At 58.3% G+C, this 17,587-nt stretch overlaps 1 protein-coding gene across 6 annotated transcripts in view; it reads right to left on the bottom strand.

The window, feature by feature from the left end:
* Positions 1 to 364: 364 nt before the first annotated feature.
* TMEM63B (transmembrane protein 63B) overlaps positions 365 to 17,587 on the bottom strand; it is a 23,642-nt gene continuing 6,419 nt past the window's right edge. For 2 of the 6 annotated variants that reach the window (XM_036024154.1, XM_036024153.1), the window contains exons 2-25: positions 17,294 to 17,476; positions 16,933 to 17,012; positions 16,652 to 16,690; positions 15,626 to 15,716; positions 14,266 to 14,303; positions 13,814 to 14,014; positions 13,184 to 13,326; positions 13,037 to 13,088; positions 12,479 to 12,587; positions 11,817 to 11,887; positions 8,467 to 8,547; positions 7,864 to 7,987; positions 7,089 to 7,222; positions 6,809 to 6,946; positions 6,536 to 6,689; positions 5,652 to 5,758; positions 5,315 to 5,401; positions 5,086 to 5,151; positions 3,845 to 4,007; positions 3,180 to 3,285; positions 2,043 to 2,210; positions 1,682 to 1,797; positions 1,429 to 1,509; positions 744 to 1,152 (exon numbers count right to left, since the gene is read on the bottom strand). In XM_036024154.1, the coding sequence (XP_035880047.1) occupies positions 961 to 1,152; positions 1,429 to 1,509; positions 1,682 to 1,797; positions 2,043 to 2,210; positions 3,180 to 3,285; positions 3,845 to 4,007; positions 5,086 to 5,151; positions 5,315 to 5,401; positions 5,652 to 5,758; positions 6,536 to 6,689; positions 6,809 to 6,946; positions 7,089 to 7,222; positions 7,864 to 7,987; positions 8,467 to 8,547; positions 11,817 to 11,887; positions 12,479 to 12,587; positions 13,037 to 13,088; positions 13,184 to 13,326; positions 13,814 to 14,014; positions 14,266 to 14,303; positions 15,626 to 15,716; positions 16,652 to 16,690; positions 16,933 to 17,012; positions 17,294 to 17,452 (2,700 nt within the window). In that variant the 5' untranslated portion in view covers positions 17,453 to 17,476 and the 3' untranslated portion in view covers positions 744 to 960. Of the gene's footprint in view, positions 1,153 to 1,428; positions 1,510 to 1,681; positions 1,798 to 2,042; positions 2,211 to 3,179; positions 3,286 to 3,844; positions 4,008 to 5,085; positions 5,152 to 5,314; positions 5,402 to 5,651; positions 5,759 to 6,535; positions 6,690 to 6,808; positions 6,947 to 7,088; positions 7,223 to 7,863; positions 7,988 to 8,466; positions 8,548 to 11,816; positions 11,888 to 12,478; positions 12,588 to 13,036; positions 13,089 to 13,183; positions 13,327 to 13,813; positions 14,015 to 14,265; positions 14,304 to 15,625; positions 15,717 to 16,651; positions 16,691 to 16,932; positions 17,013 to 17,293; positions 17,477 to 17,587 lie in introns of all 6 variants that reach the window. The other 4 variants (XM_028508565.2, XM_036024155.1, XM_028508566.2 and 1 more) reach the window with 4 other exon arrangements.

Genomic DNA, 17,587 nt, shown 5'->3' with positions numbered 1-17,587 from the left:
CCTGGGATCTCCCTCCTCCAGGAAGCCTTCTGGGAGCAGTGTGGAGCGTGTGGCTTTTCATGGCCCCTCTCCACTGAGTCTGTTTTATTTGTGTGGCTCTCAGGATTCAGAATGTTGGCCTGTGTCCCTGTCCCTCAGTCTGCGTGGCTCCACAACTGCCTCAGGGCAGGGGGTGGCGGCAGAGTGGCAGGTGCAGGGAGAGGGGCAGCACCATCCCTGCAGGCCCCGCCCCGAGGTCCTCCCGGAGGGTCTGGCCCAGGGTCACGTGGGGACTCCAGACAGCTTCTCCAGCCCCACAGAATGGTGGCAGGACCCCCGCCAGGTGTCCAGGGCAGAGGCACAAACCAGACACCTGCCTCAGAGCTTTTCTTTCCATTTTTATTTTAAAGGAAATAAAGAAAAAAAACCAGTGCAAAAACCCATTTTCCAGTGTCAGCTATGCCCACCCCCCACCCCAGGTTGCCCCCCTGGCTCGGGCCTGACTCTTCCTCCCACGCAGCACCCCCCCGCCCCCATGCAGCCCTTAGGGGCTGGAGGCTCCACTTCCCTGGAGCACCAGGTCCCAGGGGTCCTTGGGGGAGGAAGGAACCGGGGACTGCCCTGATCCACCTGCACGACCCCCCAGGTCTCCAGCCGTGGCACCAGGTACCCATCTTGGCTCTCATTAACCCTTTCCTGACCACACTACTAGCCTGGGGGGGCACTGATCTTGGGGAACTGTGTCCACACCCCTCTGCCCCGGGACCGGCTCGGGGCGCTCCTCACTGAGGTTGGGGTCTCCTCTCCCACTCTGTGATGGGGGAGAGCAGCAAAACCCCCAGGTTTAAATACCTTAATGAAAGCAAGGGACAGGGGAGGAAGGAGCTTTAGATCTAATAAATTATTAGTGTTTCATTTTTTTAGTGTCCGTGGGGGTGGGGTGGGGGGGCAGGGCGTGGCCTCCAGGGCCCCTCCCTCCCCTTACTGGTGAATCTCATTCTCTATGAGGCTGTCCTCGCACGACTGGAAGTCTGTGTCTGTGAGGCCATCGGGTGGCATCAGCAGCTCCTCATCTTGGGACGAGGTGGATGGGGGCTCGTCCCCAGAGCTTCCAGGACCCCCATCCCCGTCCCCGTCCCCCTCGGAGTCCTGCAGCACCTGAGCGATGTATTTCTGAAGGGGGAAAGGAATGAGGCACGTGGGTGGGCGGCTGCCCCTTGTGGGTGGGCGGGGCGGTGACGGGGAGTCGCAGGGCCTACAAGGGAAGGGGTGTACCCTCTGCCCAGGGGAGGCGGGCAGCCCTGTGAAGCCAGGTCTCTCCCTGCCCTGTTCCCCACAGCAGCAGGACAGGGGACAGGCTTTCCTTTCTGGAGGACAACGGGATACCCGGCTTTGGGGCTGAGTCTCAGAGGCCCCTTCCCACCCTTGGCTATGGAGTGGGGCACTTACCGCAGATTTGGGGACAGCGGCAGCGGTGGGGGGCTGTCCGTTGCTCCTGGAGTCCACGGCATCTGTCTCTGTGTGCTCAATCTTGAGGAGCCCAGAATGAGTCAGGGGTTGGCAGGAGTGCCCTCTCCCTCAGCTGCAGTCATGGCCTCACGCCCTTCTGGCACCCACTGCCCCTGCCCTCAGCTCCCCACCATCCCCTCACCCCCTGCACACTCTTGAGCTTCCGCCATCCCCTGCCCCCCTCGCCCCACACCTTGTAGTTGTGGGCACTGAGGTATTTGAAGTGTCCGAAGCAGACGTGGCAGAGACAGATGACAATGGTGATGACCAGGACGACGAACGTGAACATGGACGTGGGGGCTAGGAACCCTGTTAGGGAGGAGCAAAGAATGGGGCTGCTACCTCTCCCCTGGGCCCCCCTCCCAGGGGCCCCAACCCCATTTTGCTGCCTTCTGAATGTAGTCCCATGCTCCCACGTGCTGCAGCCTCTCCCAGGCCCCTTGCCTGCAGCCTCTCGCTATCACGACCCTTCCTGGGGCCTGCTCTGCCTTGACTCTGGAGGGAGGCCCCTCTGCCCTCACCCACCCCAGCTCCCCGAGGGGAGGGGCCCTCACCCGTGCGCACGGTGGAGAAGAAGAGCAGCCAGAAGAGGCAGAGGATGGGTGCGGCCACCACCTGGTTCACAGCCCCCGAGTGGATCTTCTTGTCCAGCTTGGCCGGCAGGTAGGCGTAGTAGAGATTGTACCTGTCTACCAGGTGCTTCAGCAGCATGTACATGAGCCCTGGGAGAAGCCACATGGGCCCTGACCTTGGAACCAGTGCCGACAGCCCACTGCGTGTCCAGCACAGGCTGTCCTGGTCCTTCTGAGGCTGCTGAAGGGCTGGCCTCCCTTCTCCTGCCCCAGCCCCACACAGGATAGTGCCCCAAGCCCCCGGCAGGACCAGACCTCCACTTCCTCTGCTCAACCCCTTGATCTGTAGCCCCTCAGTAGCAATTCTACTATTAGAAATCCATCCATTTGGATCAACGAGCATCCTGTTATCATCCACAGTTTTTTCCTACCCCTGTTCCTAAACAGATGAGCATAAATTAGGTGGCAAGTTCTACTTTCCAGGAGACTGAGGGAATGGAACTTCTGGAGGAAAACAAGGTTAGTTTGGGAGTTTGGAGCCTTCAGCAACCAGGGACGGTGGTTAAGGGTTTAGGGTGTTATTGAGGGGAAAGCAGGGGCCACCAGTGGGGGCACTAGTTGAAGAGAGATGCTAAATTTCAGAGGAAGAGGGACTTCCCTAACCTCGCTGCTCCGCCAGGCAGCGGGCACCTCCGTGAGTGGCACGGGCCCTTCCCCACCCTGGGGCCCGAGCGTCTCTCCTGAGTGTACAGGGCTGTGTACAAATGTGTGCACGGACCCCGTGTGGGCGTGTGTGTGAGCACCTTAGAGGGTATGTGGCATGTGTCCCAGTATACATAGTTGAGTGAAAGCCTTGGTGTGGGCGAGTATGGTCGTGTTGGGGTGACTGTGCCCAGAGGTCCAGCACAGCAGGTGGGTCCAGCCTGAGCAGAGACGGCTTTTCCCCTCCTCCCCCCAGGCCGGGTCCCAGACTGAGCCAGGAACCGGGCGGGAGGCCCAAGGGGCCGGTCTCCCAGCCGGGGCCCTGTCCACTCAGGGTGGCCTGCCTTACTAGAGTGGAGCGGGCAAGGCCCCGGGTCCCCCCGAGCAGGGCCCAGGTCCCGGCGCGGCGGTGCCTACCGAAGGGCACGATGATGGGGCAGGTGATACTGTAGGTCATGACCACCGTGAAGACGCACATCATCCAGGCGTAGGCTGCGCCAAACTGGAACTCGTAGGCCTGATGCTGGGGGGGAGATGGGCAGGAAGGTGGCTCAGGGAGAGGAGGGGCGGACTGGAGGGGCACAGGGCAGGTGGGAAAGGAGAAGGGCCAGGAAAGAAGCAGTAGGGAAAAGGAACCCCAGGTCCAGGGTAGGGCAGGGCAAAGCAGGCAGAGAGAGGAGCTGTGGCTGAGGAGGAGGTCAGGGTGGGCAGTGATAGGGCACGGGGGGTGGAGCCTTCAAGGGGTCAGGGGCCAGTGGAGAGGTGGGCTTGGGAATGTGATCACAGAGCCCTCGTGTGGGGTTAGGGCCCAGGGACCCTATGTGTTGGGACCTGGATCTCCCCCAACTCCCATCACAGAACACTAGACTGTCAGAGCTGGCCAGGGCCTTCAGGGTAATCTGTGTCGACCCATCGCTGTACATATGGGAAAGCCGAGGCCCAGATGGGAAAGGGATAGCCCAGGGCCACAGAGCTGCGCCATCTCAGCACCCACAAGCCCCACACCCTAGCACGCTGCTGCTGTTCCTGGTTGGGCCCACCAGGGGGCGCTGTGCGAGCCGCTGCGGCCCCGAGGCCGTTACCCGCTTCACGTTGCGCCTCTCCGCGGCTGAGCGTGCCAGGCAGAGCCGGATCATGTACATGAGCAGGCCCGGAATGCGCAGCAGGTCCATGGCGTTGCCGATAAAGGCTGAGGCAATGACGTAGTTCACGAAGAAGGCGCCGTTGTCGGGCAGGAACACGCACCTATGGGCACCAGGTGCTACAGCACTGTACCCTTGGGTGGCTGCCCACCCACTACCAGCATGACAGGCACCACACTTTCATCCCCAAAGTACCTTGTGAATAGCCACGTGTCCCCAGCCCACCCTTGGGCACCTGGGAGCCCCAGTCACCCCAGAGTGTCGACACCTCCCACACCCTCACTGTGCGTGCACATGACCTGAGAGTGAGCTCAGGGGCGCCCTAAGAACCTGTGTCCCATAAAGACCCATGGAGAGAGTGCTCGAGACCTCTGCGGCCAGCAGTATTCAGGGCATCTGCCCGAGATCTCCACAGACAACCCTTTGAAACCCCCAAACATCCCTGAGGGTGTGAGCCCCAGGAACTCCAAGAAGCCTCTCTGCTTTAGGTCTTAACCCAAAGACACCTCTAGAACACAAGCTCCAGAGACCCTCCCCTGGAGATCTTCAGAGCAAAGGGCCCAGGATGCCCGTGACTGTAAGTGTGAGCCCAAGGTTACTACAGATGGCCCAGAGCAAGACCCCTGGAGCTTGCACCCACATTGTGGTTATGGTATGTGCCCCCTAAGACACCCTCACAGGGTTCCCCAGAGAAGGGGTCTCAGAAAGAAGCAGTCACACCCCTGAACAGGAGCCTGACAGTTTATAGGTGTGCCCTGACCTCGTGCCCTGTAAGTGCCCCAGAGTCCCCCACAGACCTCAACAATGTGGGCTCCAGAGACCCTCAGGGATACCTCTAGGAACCCCCAGGTCACTCCCACAGCATGACCAAGATCCAAGCCTCCAGACTCCCGGAGTTCATCCCAGAACCCTCACAGAAACCCCCTGTGTGGGGGCCTCAAATGCACCTTCAGGGTGACCTGGGAGTGAGCCCCAACACAGCCCCAGGGAAACTCCCAGGTATGCACCTGAGATACCCTGTGAGCCCCCTGGGATGACCCTGCCAGCCCGTGGGGCAAGCCCCTCCCCTCCCCACCGCAGGGGCAGGGAGCTGTACTGCGCCCATCCACGGGGAAGAAAGTGCCTCTTAGACATACCCACCCTCCATGCAGTCTCCTTCCCTGGGGGCCCTGGTCACTCACTCAAACCGAATAGCTGCCTCAGCCAAGAATTTCTTGTCAAAGAGCCAGCGGAAGAAGAGGTCCAGGCTGGAGAGGAGGAGAGGGGTGGTGGGGGCTGGAATAGGGACGGGAGTCCCCGCCAAGAGGGCGCTTGGCTTGGTAGGGGATGTGGGAGCCTGAACTGCCCCGTCTCCCCGTCCCGAGACTCCCCACCCCGACCCCAGCTCCCATCCCTTCTCTTTGAACCCACCTGCTCAGTCCCAGCGAGGGCAGGAGCAGCACCATGAAGATGAGGAAGGTGTAGCACTTGTGCATGGTGGTCCTGTTCTCTCCAGAGCTAGGGCAGGGGGCACAGGGGCAGAGGTCAGGCGGGCCAGCCCCTGTGCTATTCTCCAGCCAATACAGTGTCCTAGGAGGGTCCCCTGGGAAGGGGGTTGCTTCTCAACATGAGGATGCTGACACCATGCCTTTCCCGCCAGCTCTAGGACCCCCAGGGCAGGGAGCCGAGATGGCAAAGGGGTGCCCAATGGCATAGGTGTACTTCTGGGGCGCCAAAGCAAGGCACCATGTATGTGGAAGTGTCTCACCGCGTCCAGTGGGCTTCAAAGAAGGCAGAGTAGTAGACGATGGTGGGGAGCAGGGCTGAGAAGCACCACAGCAGCAGGGTGGGGAAGAACTGGGTGATGATGGGGTTCTGTGGTGGGATACAGGGCAAGGATGAGTCAGGTGAGGGCAGTCTAATAGGCCCAGCTTGCTTTGCTTGCCTGCCCCTCCCGCACTGAGCCCTGGACCCCATGGCCCTCAGGGCCCTAGGTTAGAAGTCCAGGGCATCTGGAGGCCAAGGGTTGAGGGTGGGGGCCAGGGCCATATTTATAACCCCAGGGTGATGTGCCAAGCACTGATCATGTACATGACATGTATTCCTCACAACATTATCCCATTTCTCAGATGAACAAACAGAGGCTTACTAGATTACCCAGCTAGTAAGTAGAGGCGTGGGGATTTGAACCCAGAAATTCTACGTCTTATCTATTGTGCTATTATCATTCAGTGATTTTCAAACTACCTTCCTTTGAACTGAGTGGCAGGAGGGGTGAAGGGAGACCAGGTGAAGTGGCCCCCCCACCTTACTGCCATCTGCACAGCCTTGCTTTTCCACACCGGGTTTCAGGTAAGACTCCTTTTGACAAAGGCTTTAAGTTTGGAAGCCCAGTACCTAGCCTGAACCTTCCCTTCTTCTGTTGGGGGGAATGAAGAATGAGAAGGGAACTATCCAAGGTCACATGGTCAGTTAGGACTGGGCCTGGGCTCTCTCTTTCCTGGGGTCTCTCTTGGTGTTTGCACCTGCAAGGGTGGCCTCTCCTGGGGGAAGGTGGCCAGGAACCCACGGGAAGAACACAGTGGGATCTGCAGCCCAAAGTTGTGTGGGAGCTTTTCGGTGGGGCAGGGCTGCAGTGGGATATGGACTCACGTTGAGGTACTCCACGGGCTTGGTGACATTGAACTTGTCCATGGTGGTGATGATGATGGCCGGGGTGGTGAGGAAGAAGAGAAGGATGAAGAGGACGACATTGATGACTAGGCAGCGCAGCCACCAGATGAAGCCTCGTATGGAGAGGTGCTCCCTGGGAAGGCCGAGGAGGCAGTCATTCCAGGGACTAGATGCCCTACTGGTGGCACCTAGGACCCTCCCCTCCTACCCACCGGAGCCCAGTCAGGCCCACAAAGCCTGCCCTTTGCTCACCAATAGATGTTCTGGGGGTCTGGGGCGTAGGACACGGTCCAGTTGGAAATGTGCAGGGACTCGCTGCAGGACGAGGAGCGTGGCTCCCCACGGCAGGTGCAGCCCTGGCATTTACACACGTTGAAATCCTTCAGGATACTGTGGGGATGGACACCAGTTATCACAACACCAGTTGACGGGGACCCGACTGCCAACTGCTGGCCATGAGTGCAGGGACGTGGGGGCCCCAGACTAGTCACGGGGGCTGGGGCTGGGGTGGGCAGGCCGGAGGGAGGCTTACATGGCGGTGATGGTCTCATTGTGGAAGGTGACAAAGGCCATGCCAAGAGGCTTCTCGTTCACCTTCTCCTTCTCCCGCTTGTAGTCCTCCTTCAGCTTCTGCTCCAGCTTCGTGTAGTACTCGATGGCCTCCACCTGCAGGGAGGATGAGGCAGGTTCTGGGCAGAGAGCTGGGCCGGTGCCCGCGGACCAGCTGCACTCACCCGGACCTTCCTACAGGCCAGGCGCTGCTTTCAGCTCTGTCTCTCACAGCAAACCTATGACGTTGGCACAATTAACCCCATCTTACAGATGAGGAAATGGAGGCGCAGAGCCATCAAAAAACTTGCCTAAAGCCACAGAGCCAGTACGTACAGCACAACGCTGTCCTCTTGGCTGACCTCTTCTGATTCAGGTTTGAAACTTTGGTCAGTGTAGGGGCAGGGGACAACCCAACGGTGGGAACGGGGATTCAAGGGCTGCAGGGACAGCAGGCGGAGAGCCACTGAGAGAGGGGCTGCACCCTGCGCCTGGCCCTGGCTCCAGCTCTGGCCTTAACTCCTCTGGGAGTCAGCTTGCCTTTGGGTGCTTATGTGCAGGGCCTGTGTGTATGTGTGTGTGTGTGTGCGTGCCTGTGTGCACCGACAGGGTGGGGGACATGTGCCATGGAGAGCATCCGTCTCTGCTGCGACCTGTCTCCTCAGGACCTTCCAACTCCTCCCCATGCCGTCAGGAGCTCTGGGGCCCTGAGGTGTGCGTGGAGGCCGGGCACGCCCCTTGGCCAGCCCACCTCGTACCTGTTCACAGCCTCGAACCACACAGCAGCAGAGGTGACCACAGGGCTTGGGGTTGATCATAGTGGGGACATTCTCTTTGCTTTGGAGGTTTGTGAAGTACTGCTTTCCCCGCTCAGCCTTCTTCCTGTGGAAGCCAAGCACCCAGACACGTACTGCCTGGCTGAGAGGGCCGGTGGGGAGGCCAGCCCAGGGGTCATTTGTTCGCTCCCCAAGCACCGGGGCATCTTGCTCTTGGGTTTGTTTAGGATGCGTGGTTCAAACATGTCCCCATTCCAGGGTCCCAGGGTCTCCCCACCCATCCCTTGAAGACCAGAAATTCTTCCTACAGTCTGGCCTCAATTTCCTATACTGCAGTTGAAGAAGGGTCTGTCCTCAGATAGGGTGGGGATGGTGAGCCCCTTTACTTCTGCGACAGCTCTAACCTCCAGGCCCTGCTCTCTGCAGAGCTGAACTGATAAGCACTCCAGGGGCTGATTTAAAATCAAATGCCCTTGGGAATACCCAGAAAGGGAGCCAGCCTCCTGTTTGGCAGCCATGACGCCCTCCACAATGGGCAGGGGCCCTCAGGTGTCACCCCCCACCTCCAGTCCCTGTCCCCATTACCTCTCTGCATCGAGGAACATAAGGCGAGCCACGTTGTAACATGGGCGGGCTTCCAGAACCGTGCAGTTGGGGTAGGCCTCCCTGAAATACAGTCCACCATCATCTTCTGCAGGGACCCTCCCCCTGCCCCCAACTTCCATGCGTGACCCCATCACCTTCAAGACACCGCCCCCCAATTCAAGCTCCCTCATTCTTCATCTATAAAAATGAGAGTTCCTCAAGAATAAAACATTGAAATTCCTCCTCGAGCTTATCTGAGCGGAGGCAGTGTGCATGCAGAGGTGTGGGGGACCGGGACCGTGTGAGCACAGCGTGGGCTGATGACCCAGGACATGAGTGCACACTGCGTGGTGCTAGGGCGGCCACAACTGTGGTCTGATTCTCATCCAAGGCTGTGAGCTTTAAGTTGGGAGAACCTGTTTTTGCTCATGAGTTGTTCCTTTACCCTGTTCCCAGGAGATCTGGGTACAGGCCAACACTTAGCCTTGACTATGAACTGACCCTAACCAAGCCACAGTCTACAGAATAATCTCTGCCCCAAGACCAACCAGAGATTGATCTTGAACCCTGACCTGAGACTGAACTCTAACCCCAGAGACTGATCCTTTACTCTGACCCAAACTGATCCATAACTCAGACCAAAGACTGACCCTCTAACCCTGACTGAAGATAGACCCCAACCTCGACTTGAGACTGACCAGAGAGGCCATTCCTGACTCCCAGTACCTGGTCCCTGGCAGGGCTCGAGGGATACCTGCGGAGTGTGGGAGCAGTTCCTTTTACATTCTGATCACACCCTGCTCCTTGATCTTAATCCCTAATGTAGGCTGAGCCCCATTAAAAAAAAAAATGCAGTGGATTGAGCACTGGCCTGAGAACCAAAGGGTCACTGGTTTGATTCCCAGGCAGGGCATATGCCTGGGTTATGGGCCAGGTTCCCCAGTAGGGGGCGCTTGAGAGGCAACCACACATTGATGTTTCTCTCCTTCCCTTCTCCTCTCTAAAGATAAATAAAATCTTAAAAAAAAATTATGAAGCACCACTAAGTGTTAAAGATGCATTAGATACTACATTAAAGTAACAAGATAAACTGCACAAAACCATGAGAATTTGGAAGCTGAAACCTGATGGGCTTCCTGAAAAGCACTTCCCAGACCTTTTCCGGGAAGACGTTGTTTTCAAACCACTGTAGGGATCCTCTTTGGAAGGGCCTCACCACCCTGCGGCAGGGTGAGCCCTCATGCTCACTCAGCTGATCTCTAGTCCCCTAACCCCAGCACACAGGCTCCCTGACTTCGCACACAGGACATTCCCTAACCCTGCTGGGTCAGTCCTCCAATCCAGATAGTCCCACAGACAGACTCCAATCCAGGCCTGGACCACAAGCCCTGCCAAATGCGGTCAGCTAGCCCCGGAGCTCCGTGATGACAAGGCTGCCTCTTGTATTCTACCATATACCCATGACTGGGCCCACAGCGTGCACATAGTAGGTGCTTAAACATGTATGGGCCGAATGATTTGATCAATGAAATGGCTGTTCCATAATATTCATTCCAGTGATCCCCAAAACTCCCACTGGGACCAGCCCCCCATCCCTGCTTATAGGCTAACTACCAATTTTACTGTAATCACAGACCACTTCCTAAACAGAGCCACAGAAGACCGGTCTCTGAAAGACAACTTGGACTGTGCGCTCCCCACGGACAGCCACCACGTCTGGTTCTTCCTTGTCTCCCTGGTATGACGCACACAGTAGGTGCATAACAAAGGTGTGCTGCATGAAGGAAGTCTTGGCTAGTGGGGTTCACTCCCCCAGAGCATGCATGTCCCTGCTCAACGGTGACCCTGTCCAAGCCCCCACCCTGGCCCGCCGTCCACACACCCTTCTTGACTCCTTTGCTCTGCCCTTCTTCCTGCTTCGGTTTTCTTCTCAGCACCTACCCCCCCTCCACACGGTGCCTGTCACTAGTTCACATGTTTACTGTCCTCCTCGGCCCACTCGAATGTGAGAAGATGAGGGCAGGGGCTTTTTCTTTTCAGCTGACTGTTAGCTCCCCGCTCCGAATCCAGTGCAGCCGTGGGGCAGCGCAACGGACGCTCGTGACCAGGGGACTGGTCGGTGTGAGCTAACAGCTGATTCTAACTAGACAGTAATATTACGGTGTCACCTAATTCTGAGCATACACCATCCGTAATCTCAGACTGTCCCTAATGCTGATCACAGCTTGAGCTCCAGACAGGACCCCAAATTGTCCACTCAGATTGCCTGAGTTTGAGTTGCTGTTGATCTGTGACTTGTATGAGGGCAGGGCCTGTCTCTCACTTATTTCTGCCTGGTGTGTAGATGGTGACTAATAAATGCCTGCTGAATGAACCGGGTGTTTATCTACCGATGCTGATCGCAAACCCGTCATTTGCCTGCAACACGGAGGTGTGGAATCTGACCCTGACCAGGTGCTGACTCCCGATACTGTCCTGATCCGGGGCAGCGCCTGACCTCTGGTCCCGGCCAGCTGGCAGCGAATCCAGGCCTCACTGAATCCCGATCCTGACCGGAGACGGCCCTGACTCGGACCATATGTGTCTCTTATCAAGACCACTGGCCAACTCCTAATTCTGACCCCAGACTGACGCCAGACCAATCTTTGATTGGACCCTGGACTGGCTACTAAAGCTGACCTCTGTACTGTGAACCCCTGAGAGTTTGATAGCCTTTTACTCATTTGTATAGTCCCAAGGCCCACCACAAGCACTTAGGCCTTAGTGCCTGAGAAAGTCTGCTGGATGGACAGATGAGTGTATCCTAGGACCCCTAACCCTGTTCACGGACTGCTCTGGCTACCTGGGACCCCTTCCCGAGGAGACAGACGTCTAGAGTTAAAAAGAACCTGAGGGGACATGGACCAGGTGCTCTGGGGCTTCCTGACGGCCCACTGGGAGTCAAGGAGCTTCTCCCCGCCAGTCCACGCACAAACTCCAGAATGTCACATATCACTTTGAAGAAGCCATACACTATGGACCCTTGGGCAACGACCCATGATCTAGTTCGAGCCGGAGGAGGCAGTGGGGGTTGGGCAGGGAGGGGGGCACTGTGTGGGAGACCGGACTCACTTCTCAAGTATTCCAAGCATTTCTCTTGTGTTCCTAGAGATGCCTATCGCCCAGCCCAAGTGTTGGGCTGCCCTAGAGTCAGAGGATTCTTTAGCCTAACCTCCACCCTCGCTGTGGCCCAGACCTCCGAGTGAGAGGAGTGAGAGGCATGTGAGGGGGGTCTTGGGAGCTGAAAGGCAAAGAAGGGTCTGCAGGGCCTGAGGTTGTGGGGGTGGGGGAGGGTAGGAGTGGCTACTCACTCAAAATGCTTCTTGATCTTTTCTGACTCTGCGTATTTGGAGATTCCATTAATAAAGAGAGTCCGCTTCACCTGGAGTGAGAGGCAAGTGAGAGGGGCCAGAAGATGTAGGGAGGGGATGGAGAATGGGGGAGCAGAGAGGAGCAGACAGGGGTAGCTGAGGCCGTGGTGAATTTCTGATAGTAATCAGGCAGTGAGCCTAACGAAAGAGCCATCTGGCCCCTGGCCCCTCGAGGAGTTGGGGGAGGAGAGTGGGGGAAGACCCAGGGCAGTGGTTGGCATGGAGTGTGGGCATTCACCACTAGTGTAGTGGGTAAGTGTTACTTTATCTACTACCATAGGGAATTTTGCCGCCACATCACCAACCACAGCTACCTCCCTAGTGCCAGGCACAGCACGGGGGCTTTCCACGTGTCGCCTTACTCCACCTTCCCTCCAACCTCGGGAGAGGCACTGTTGCAACATCGTTTGTCAGAAGAAGAAACCAAGGCTTGAGGAGGTGACAGGCTTAGAGTATGGGAGCTCCCGAGCTGCTGAGCCAGGATTCAAACCCAGGGCCTGACTCTGGGGCTGGCATACCTCAGAGCCGAGGCAACAGGGGCCTGGGGGGGGGGGGGGGGAAAAGGGCTGGGCACAGGGCAGACAGGGCTCTGCCCCACTCACCAGGTCGTCCTCCTTGTAGCGCATCTTGGATGTGTGCCTGCGCATGCTGTAGACGGTGAGCAGCAGGTACAGGAAGGCGAAGGAGGTGTGCAGCCATAGCAGGTTGTTCCTGGACGGAGCAGAGAGTACGGAAGCCTCAGGGGCTAGGAACACACTCAGATGCCCCCAACCTCCCAGAGTTCATTAAGTCCTGGTATGGGGCCCCTCTGCTGCCACCAGTCTTCCAGAACTGACAACCCACAGGGTGGGCCCCACACCCCACATCCCCTAGACCCAAAGACTGTTCCATTCCAACAGTCTTTGAAATGCCCCAGAGGTCACCTCTTCATGTCCTACCCACTGGCTACACCACCTGCCTCCGGCCCCTAGTTGGCCGCACCAGCCCAAGGCCGCACCCTCCTCTTCTTCATCTGGTCATCCCTGGCAATGCACACAGGGTTCCACCTCTTCTGTTTCCCACCCCAGCTCTCGGGGCACCACAGCCTCAACCTCAGCCACCGGTCCCCCGAACGCTCCCCCTTTCCTCCCCTCTGTTAGGGCCCAGCTCCTTAAACTTACCCTGATTTCAAGTTGGCAATGGTGGTTCTCCCAAAGCTGTAGGCATTGTTCTCTGGGGGTGGGAAAAGGGAAAGGCCGATGGTGGGGTCAGGTCCTGTCCCCCCTTGCCCCTCCTCTCTCCACCCCACCACCCTGGCCCTCACTGACCCAGCAGGTCCCCTGAGAAGTTGACGGGCAGCACAATGCCTACGGAGAGAACGCCCACGACAACCAACAGCCCGATGATGTGCCGCTGGAAGGACAGGTAGTGCACAGCATCACCACCGCACTTGTCCCGGATCTCGTCATCCCTGCGGTGCAGCCGGATGAAGGAGTCAGGTGAGGACCAGGGCCACAGAGGGGCCACGACTTGCCTGCCCTTACCTACCCCTACCCACATCCACCATAGCCCCTGCCAGTCGGGCAGCAGTGTGGGGTAGAAATGGGGTCTCTGAGTCCCACAGCTTCTGGGAAAGGAGAGGAGAAGGAGGGGACGGGGAAGGGGAAAAGAAAGATGCAGGAGAAAGGGAGGGAAAGGGGATGAATAGAGAGAAGAGGAATAGCAGAGGGGAACGGGAAGTTGGGAAGGAAGGTGGAAGGAGGAGTAAAAGGAGGAGGACTGCAGAGAGAAGGAGAAATGAGGAAAGGAAAGGAAAGAGGAAGATGGAAAAAGGGAGGCGGGAGCAGGAGGCTGGATGGAGGTTTGGGAAGCAGCGGCACCTTATGGGCGCTGGTGCAACACAGTACACGGTACACTTCGGGGGGCTCTGGGGGCCGGGTTCCGGGGGCAGTGCTGACCTGTCCGGCTTCCTGCCTCTCTCAGCGCTCACTGCCTGCCTGCTGCACTCTGGCTTGACCTCCTGACTTCTGCCTGCCGGACACTGGCTCTTGTCTGCTGCTGGCTGGCTGCTCCCAGCCTGCCCGCTGCCCCTACCCGCTGGCTGCATGGAGGCTCTGAGGCGGGGGCTCCAGCCCCTGCCCTTGGGGCGGCAGGGAGAGCTGTGGATAGAGCAGGGCCTCTCAGGCAGCGGGGCACTAGGAGACCACAGCAGGGGTGGGGGTCAAGTGAAGCCAGCTCAGGGGCAGCAGAGGCCAGGACCCCAGGGCCTGGCCTCCTGGAGTGGGGAGGGAGGAGGGTGCTGGGCTGGTTAGGAGCCCTAAGGCCCTCCAAGCTGCTGGGCTTTGGATTTTGTTGGGAGATGACAGGTTCTGAAGTTTCTCTCTTTACAGCCTGAAGACCATTCACTTACTTTATCCTGAAGATGGCTGTCAGCCAGGAACAGAAACCCTGGGGGGACAGAGGGCTGTCAGCTGCGGCCCCAGCTCCCCGCCCTGAAGCTCCCCTTGCCCCTCAGGTCCCGCTCACCCTGGTGCAGCTCCCACAACCCCTCAGTTCACCCCAGAAAACAGTTCACCCCAGAGAGGGAGACAGGGAAGGCGTCAGCCTTCGGAGAAGAAAAGGGACCGAGGCTAAAGTCCACACTCCTATGCCCAGGGCTATGGGCCCACACGGAGCAGCGGAACCGGGCTGGGTCCTGCACTTGTGTGGGCCAGGGCACAGATGGCTGGGACTCGGGGCTCTAAAAGAAGAGTTTGCAACATGGCTGCCAAGAGCAGAGGCCTGAGCCACAATGCCTGAGACCCTGACACTTATCTCCTAGCACACCTGAGCGGACGAAACCCCAGGTCGCCGTGAGCCACAAGCTCTCACCTGCGAGCCCCCAGGCCTGTCTTCAGGCAAAGCCCCACTCAGAGCAGGGGAAATGTGGGGGAGGGATGGCAGGGAGAGCCCACCCCCACCTTCCTACCAGGTAAAGGCCCAGGCTCAACACAGGATGGGGGAGAGAGGTACCCGGCCAGGACACAGGACTATGCCACCTGCTGCCAACATCACCTGAGTCTGGGGACCATCCGGACACTTCCGGCTGGCACAAGCAATATTTTTGTTTAGCCACTTACCAGGATGAGTCCAATTCAGGAAGCTGACAGGCCCCCAGCTTGAGCTGGACTGACCAGAGCCATCCTGGGGCCTGAAGACTGGAGTTCTGACCAGGACACTTACCCTGGCAGAATGATGGGGGCCAGGCAGTAGCACCAGAGTGCGGGGCATGACGTGAAAGGGGCCTGGGGACTGCTGTGAGTCACCAGGCACAATCCTTATCTTCAGGGGCCACTGGGGCTCAGCCCCAATCCACAAGCAGGTCAACTGGCCCTACCCGCCCAGCCAGGGGCTGCCAGCCTGCAACCTCTGAGCAACACAAAGATTCTGTACGCTTTGCTAGGCAGCATGAAAAACTCATGATTACTTCTAAGACCATGTCTAAGGAAAAATGGGTCCTTAGGATTAATCGACAGAGGCGGGCACAGAACTCTCCTGTGTTACGAGTTTGAAATCGTGGAGTAGGCGTATGCGAGTCTGGAGGCTGACATCAGGGAGAGCCAGGAGTTCTGGGTCTGGGTGGTTCTCCTGCGGCTCTTAGGGGAGCACTGCCTTGCTGAGCAGGCCATACTCCATAGGTGCCCGACTCTGCTCTCTCGAAGCTGGAGGATGCTCAGCCCACACACCCTGAGGAGGAAGGGGTGGCTAAGAAGTCTGGGGAGGGCACTCACGTTGTCTCTTTGGTCAAAGTCGACGGAGCTGGAGACAGATGTGAGACGTTCATACCGGTCGTGACTGTCCCCGTGCATAGCTGAGGCCACACTGGGGGTGAGGAGATGGGAGATGAGAAAGCCTGGTGAGTCTGAGCCCCTGGGGAGCAGGGGGAGAAGTGGTGGGCTCCCTCTGCAGAGTTCCAGGGGTTAGACAAGGCACAGAAAGCGCAGTGGCTGAAGCAGGAGGACGTGCTCTCTCCCTGCCTCCCTCAAATTGCCTCTTCCCTTCAGTGGCGTCTGGGGGAATAGACCCAGGCAGTGGGGGAAGGGAAGAGGGTACCTTCATCATCGCCCCTTGGAGACTAAAGTGAGAATAAGTGAGAGTGTGACCTGGCCCTGCAGTTTCAGAGCAGACAAAGCCAGTGTTATGCACAGAGCAATGGGAGCTGAGGAAAGGATGGACTAGGAGAGCCCCAGAAGGTGGGGCTCAGGGTGTTTTGGGATGTCTCCCAGGTGGGCCCTACTCGCCCTCTTCCGTGACCCCAGCAGCTGCCAAAACTCCAATATTGATCCTACAGAGACCATGATGTGACACAAAGGGCCGGACTCGGGGCTCCTTGAGCAGCTCCCCTCCCAGGCCTCCAGAAGAAGTGAGCAGGGAACCCTGGAACATGAAGAACTAGCTGTCACGGAAGCCACTGGTGACCCCCAATCTTGTCTCTGTGACCAACAGGGTGAGTGTGCTGTGAATTTCCGGGAGGGTGGCCCCTGCACTCCAGCCAGCTGTGGCTGGGACGGCCGGGTGCACGGGGAGGAGCTCCTCCCAGGCAGAGAGCCAGATGGAGCAGTGGGGGAAAGAGACAGAGACAAGTTAGGGAGCCCCCTGCTCTGCAAAGCACACCGCCTGCGTTAATCTGAAAATGAGCCTGCAGAGGAGAAAACTGCAAAGAGAAACCAACAACTTGGCCAGAGGAGAAGAGAAGCATGAGAGAAGAAAAGAGAAAGCTTGTTTAGTGGGGATGAGGGGGCTGGTGCCCCACATACTATTCCTGTTCCACTCGGTCCCTCTCCTGCCGCCGAAGCCTAGGGACAGAGAACAGACAAAGTTAGTGGGGGGGAGGGGGGATGCAGGAGGGTGCCTGGGGACTGGCAAGGGACAAAGGCCCAACTGGGGACCTCATGGTCCCCATGCCTGCTCTGGGACTGGTCCCTCCTTATCCCCCGACAAAGGGGGATGACAGAGGGCTGGCTCTTTCTTATACCTGAGGAGTGTGGAACAAGTGTGTGTGCATGTATAAGGGTGGGTAAGAGTTTCTCAGCTTTACCTGTCTGCATCTGTCACCAAGGCCAGCCGCCCATAGTCCCAGGCCACCTTGCGGAGGATGGAGAACACGAACAGCAATACCTGAGGGAAGAGGGAGTAGTTGGCAGGTGGAGAGGTCACCTGCCCACTGGATTAGCCTGAAGAACAGGGGAAGAGGGGCCAGAATCTTGTTTTGGAAGGGGGTGGCCCTGGCTTGGGTGCATGGTCAGAGGCTAGGCTTGGGCTGTGTGACGGGGATACCTCCTGTAGTTAAATTAAGCCTGGGGAGTCGGAGTCAGGTGGGAGAGTAGTCAGAGCTGCAGGTGTCAGCAAACTGTACAGAGAGCGGGTGCCGAGGGTGTGGGTGGCACGTGGGCACTCACGAGGAAGCACATGAAGTCGAGAGCCAGGACGGTGGGGACGCCCCCGAAGGGCAGGCCCTGCAGGACAGTGCTGCGGATGCGGGCGCTGTAGCAGTAGTCCTTGGGGTTGCTGTTGTTGAGGGCCGTGGTGCCCAGTGTGGCCAGCAGGAAGGGCAGCATGGCTGCTACTGCCGCATGGTCCTCCTGGGCAGAGGGCAGAGTGGTCAGCTGGGCTCAGCCCCTGTCCCTCTCAGAGCTCTGGCAGGGTGGGTGTGGGGAGGGGGAAGTGAGGGCAGGTCACCGGGATGCCTGGGT

Source organism: Phyllostomus discolor, chromosome 4 (assembly GCF_004126475.2).
Source record: "Phyllostomus discolor isolate MPI-MPIP mPhyDis1 chromosome 4, mPhyDis1.pri.v3, whole genome shotgun sequence".
In the NCBI taxonomy this organism is placed as follows: domain Eukaryota; kingdom Metazoa; phylum Chordata; class Mammalia; order Chiroptera; family Phyllostomidae; genus Phyllostomus; species Phyllostomus discolor.
Note: the sequence above shows the minus strand (reverse complement) of the source record. Positions and strands in the feature narration are given on the sequence as shown.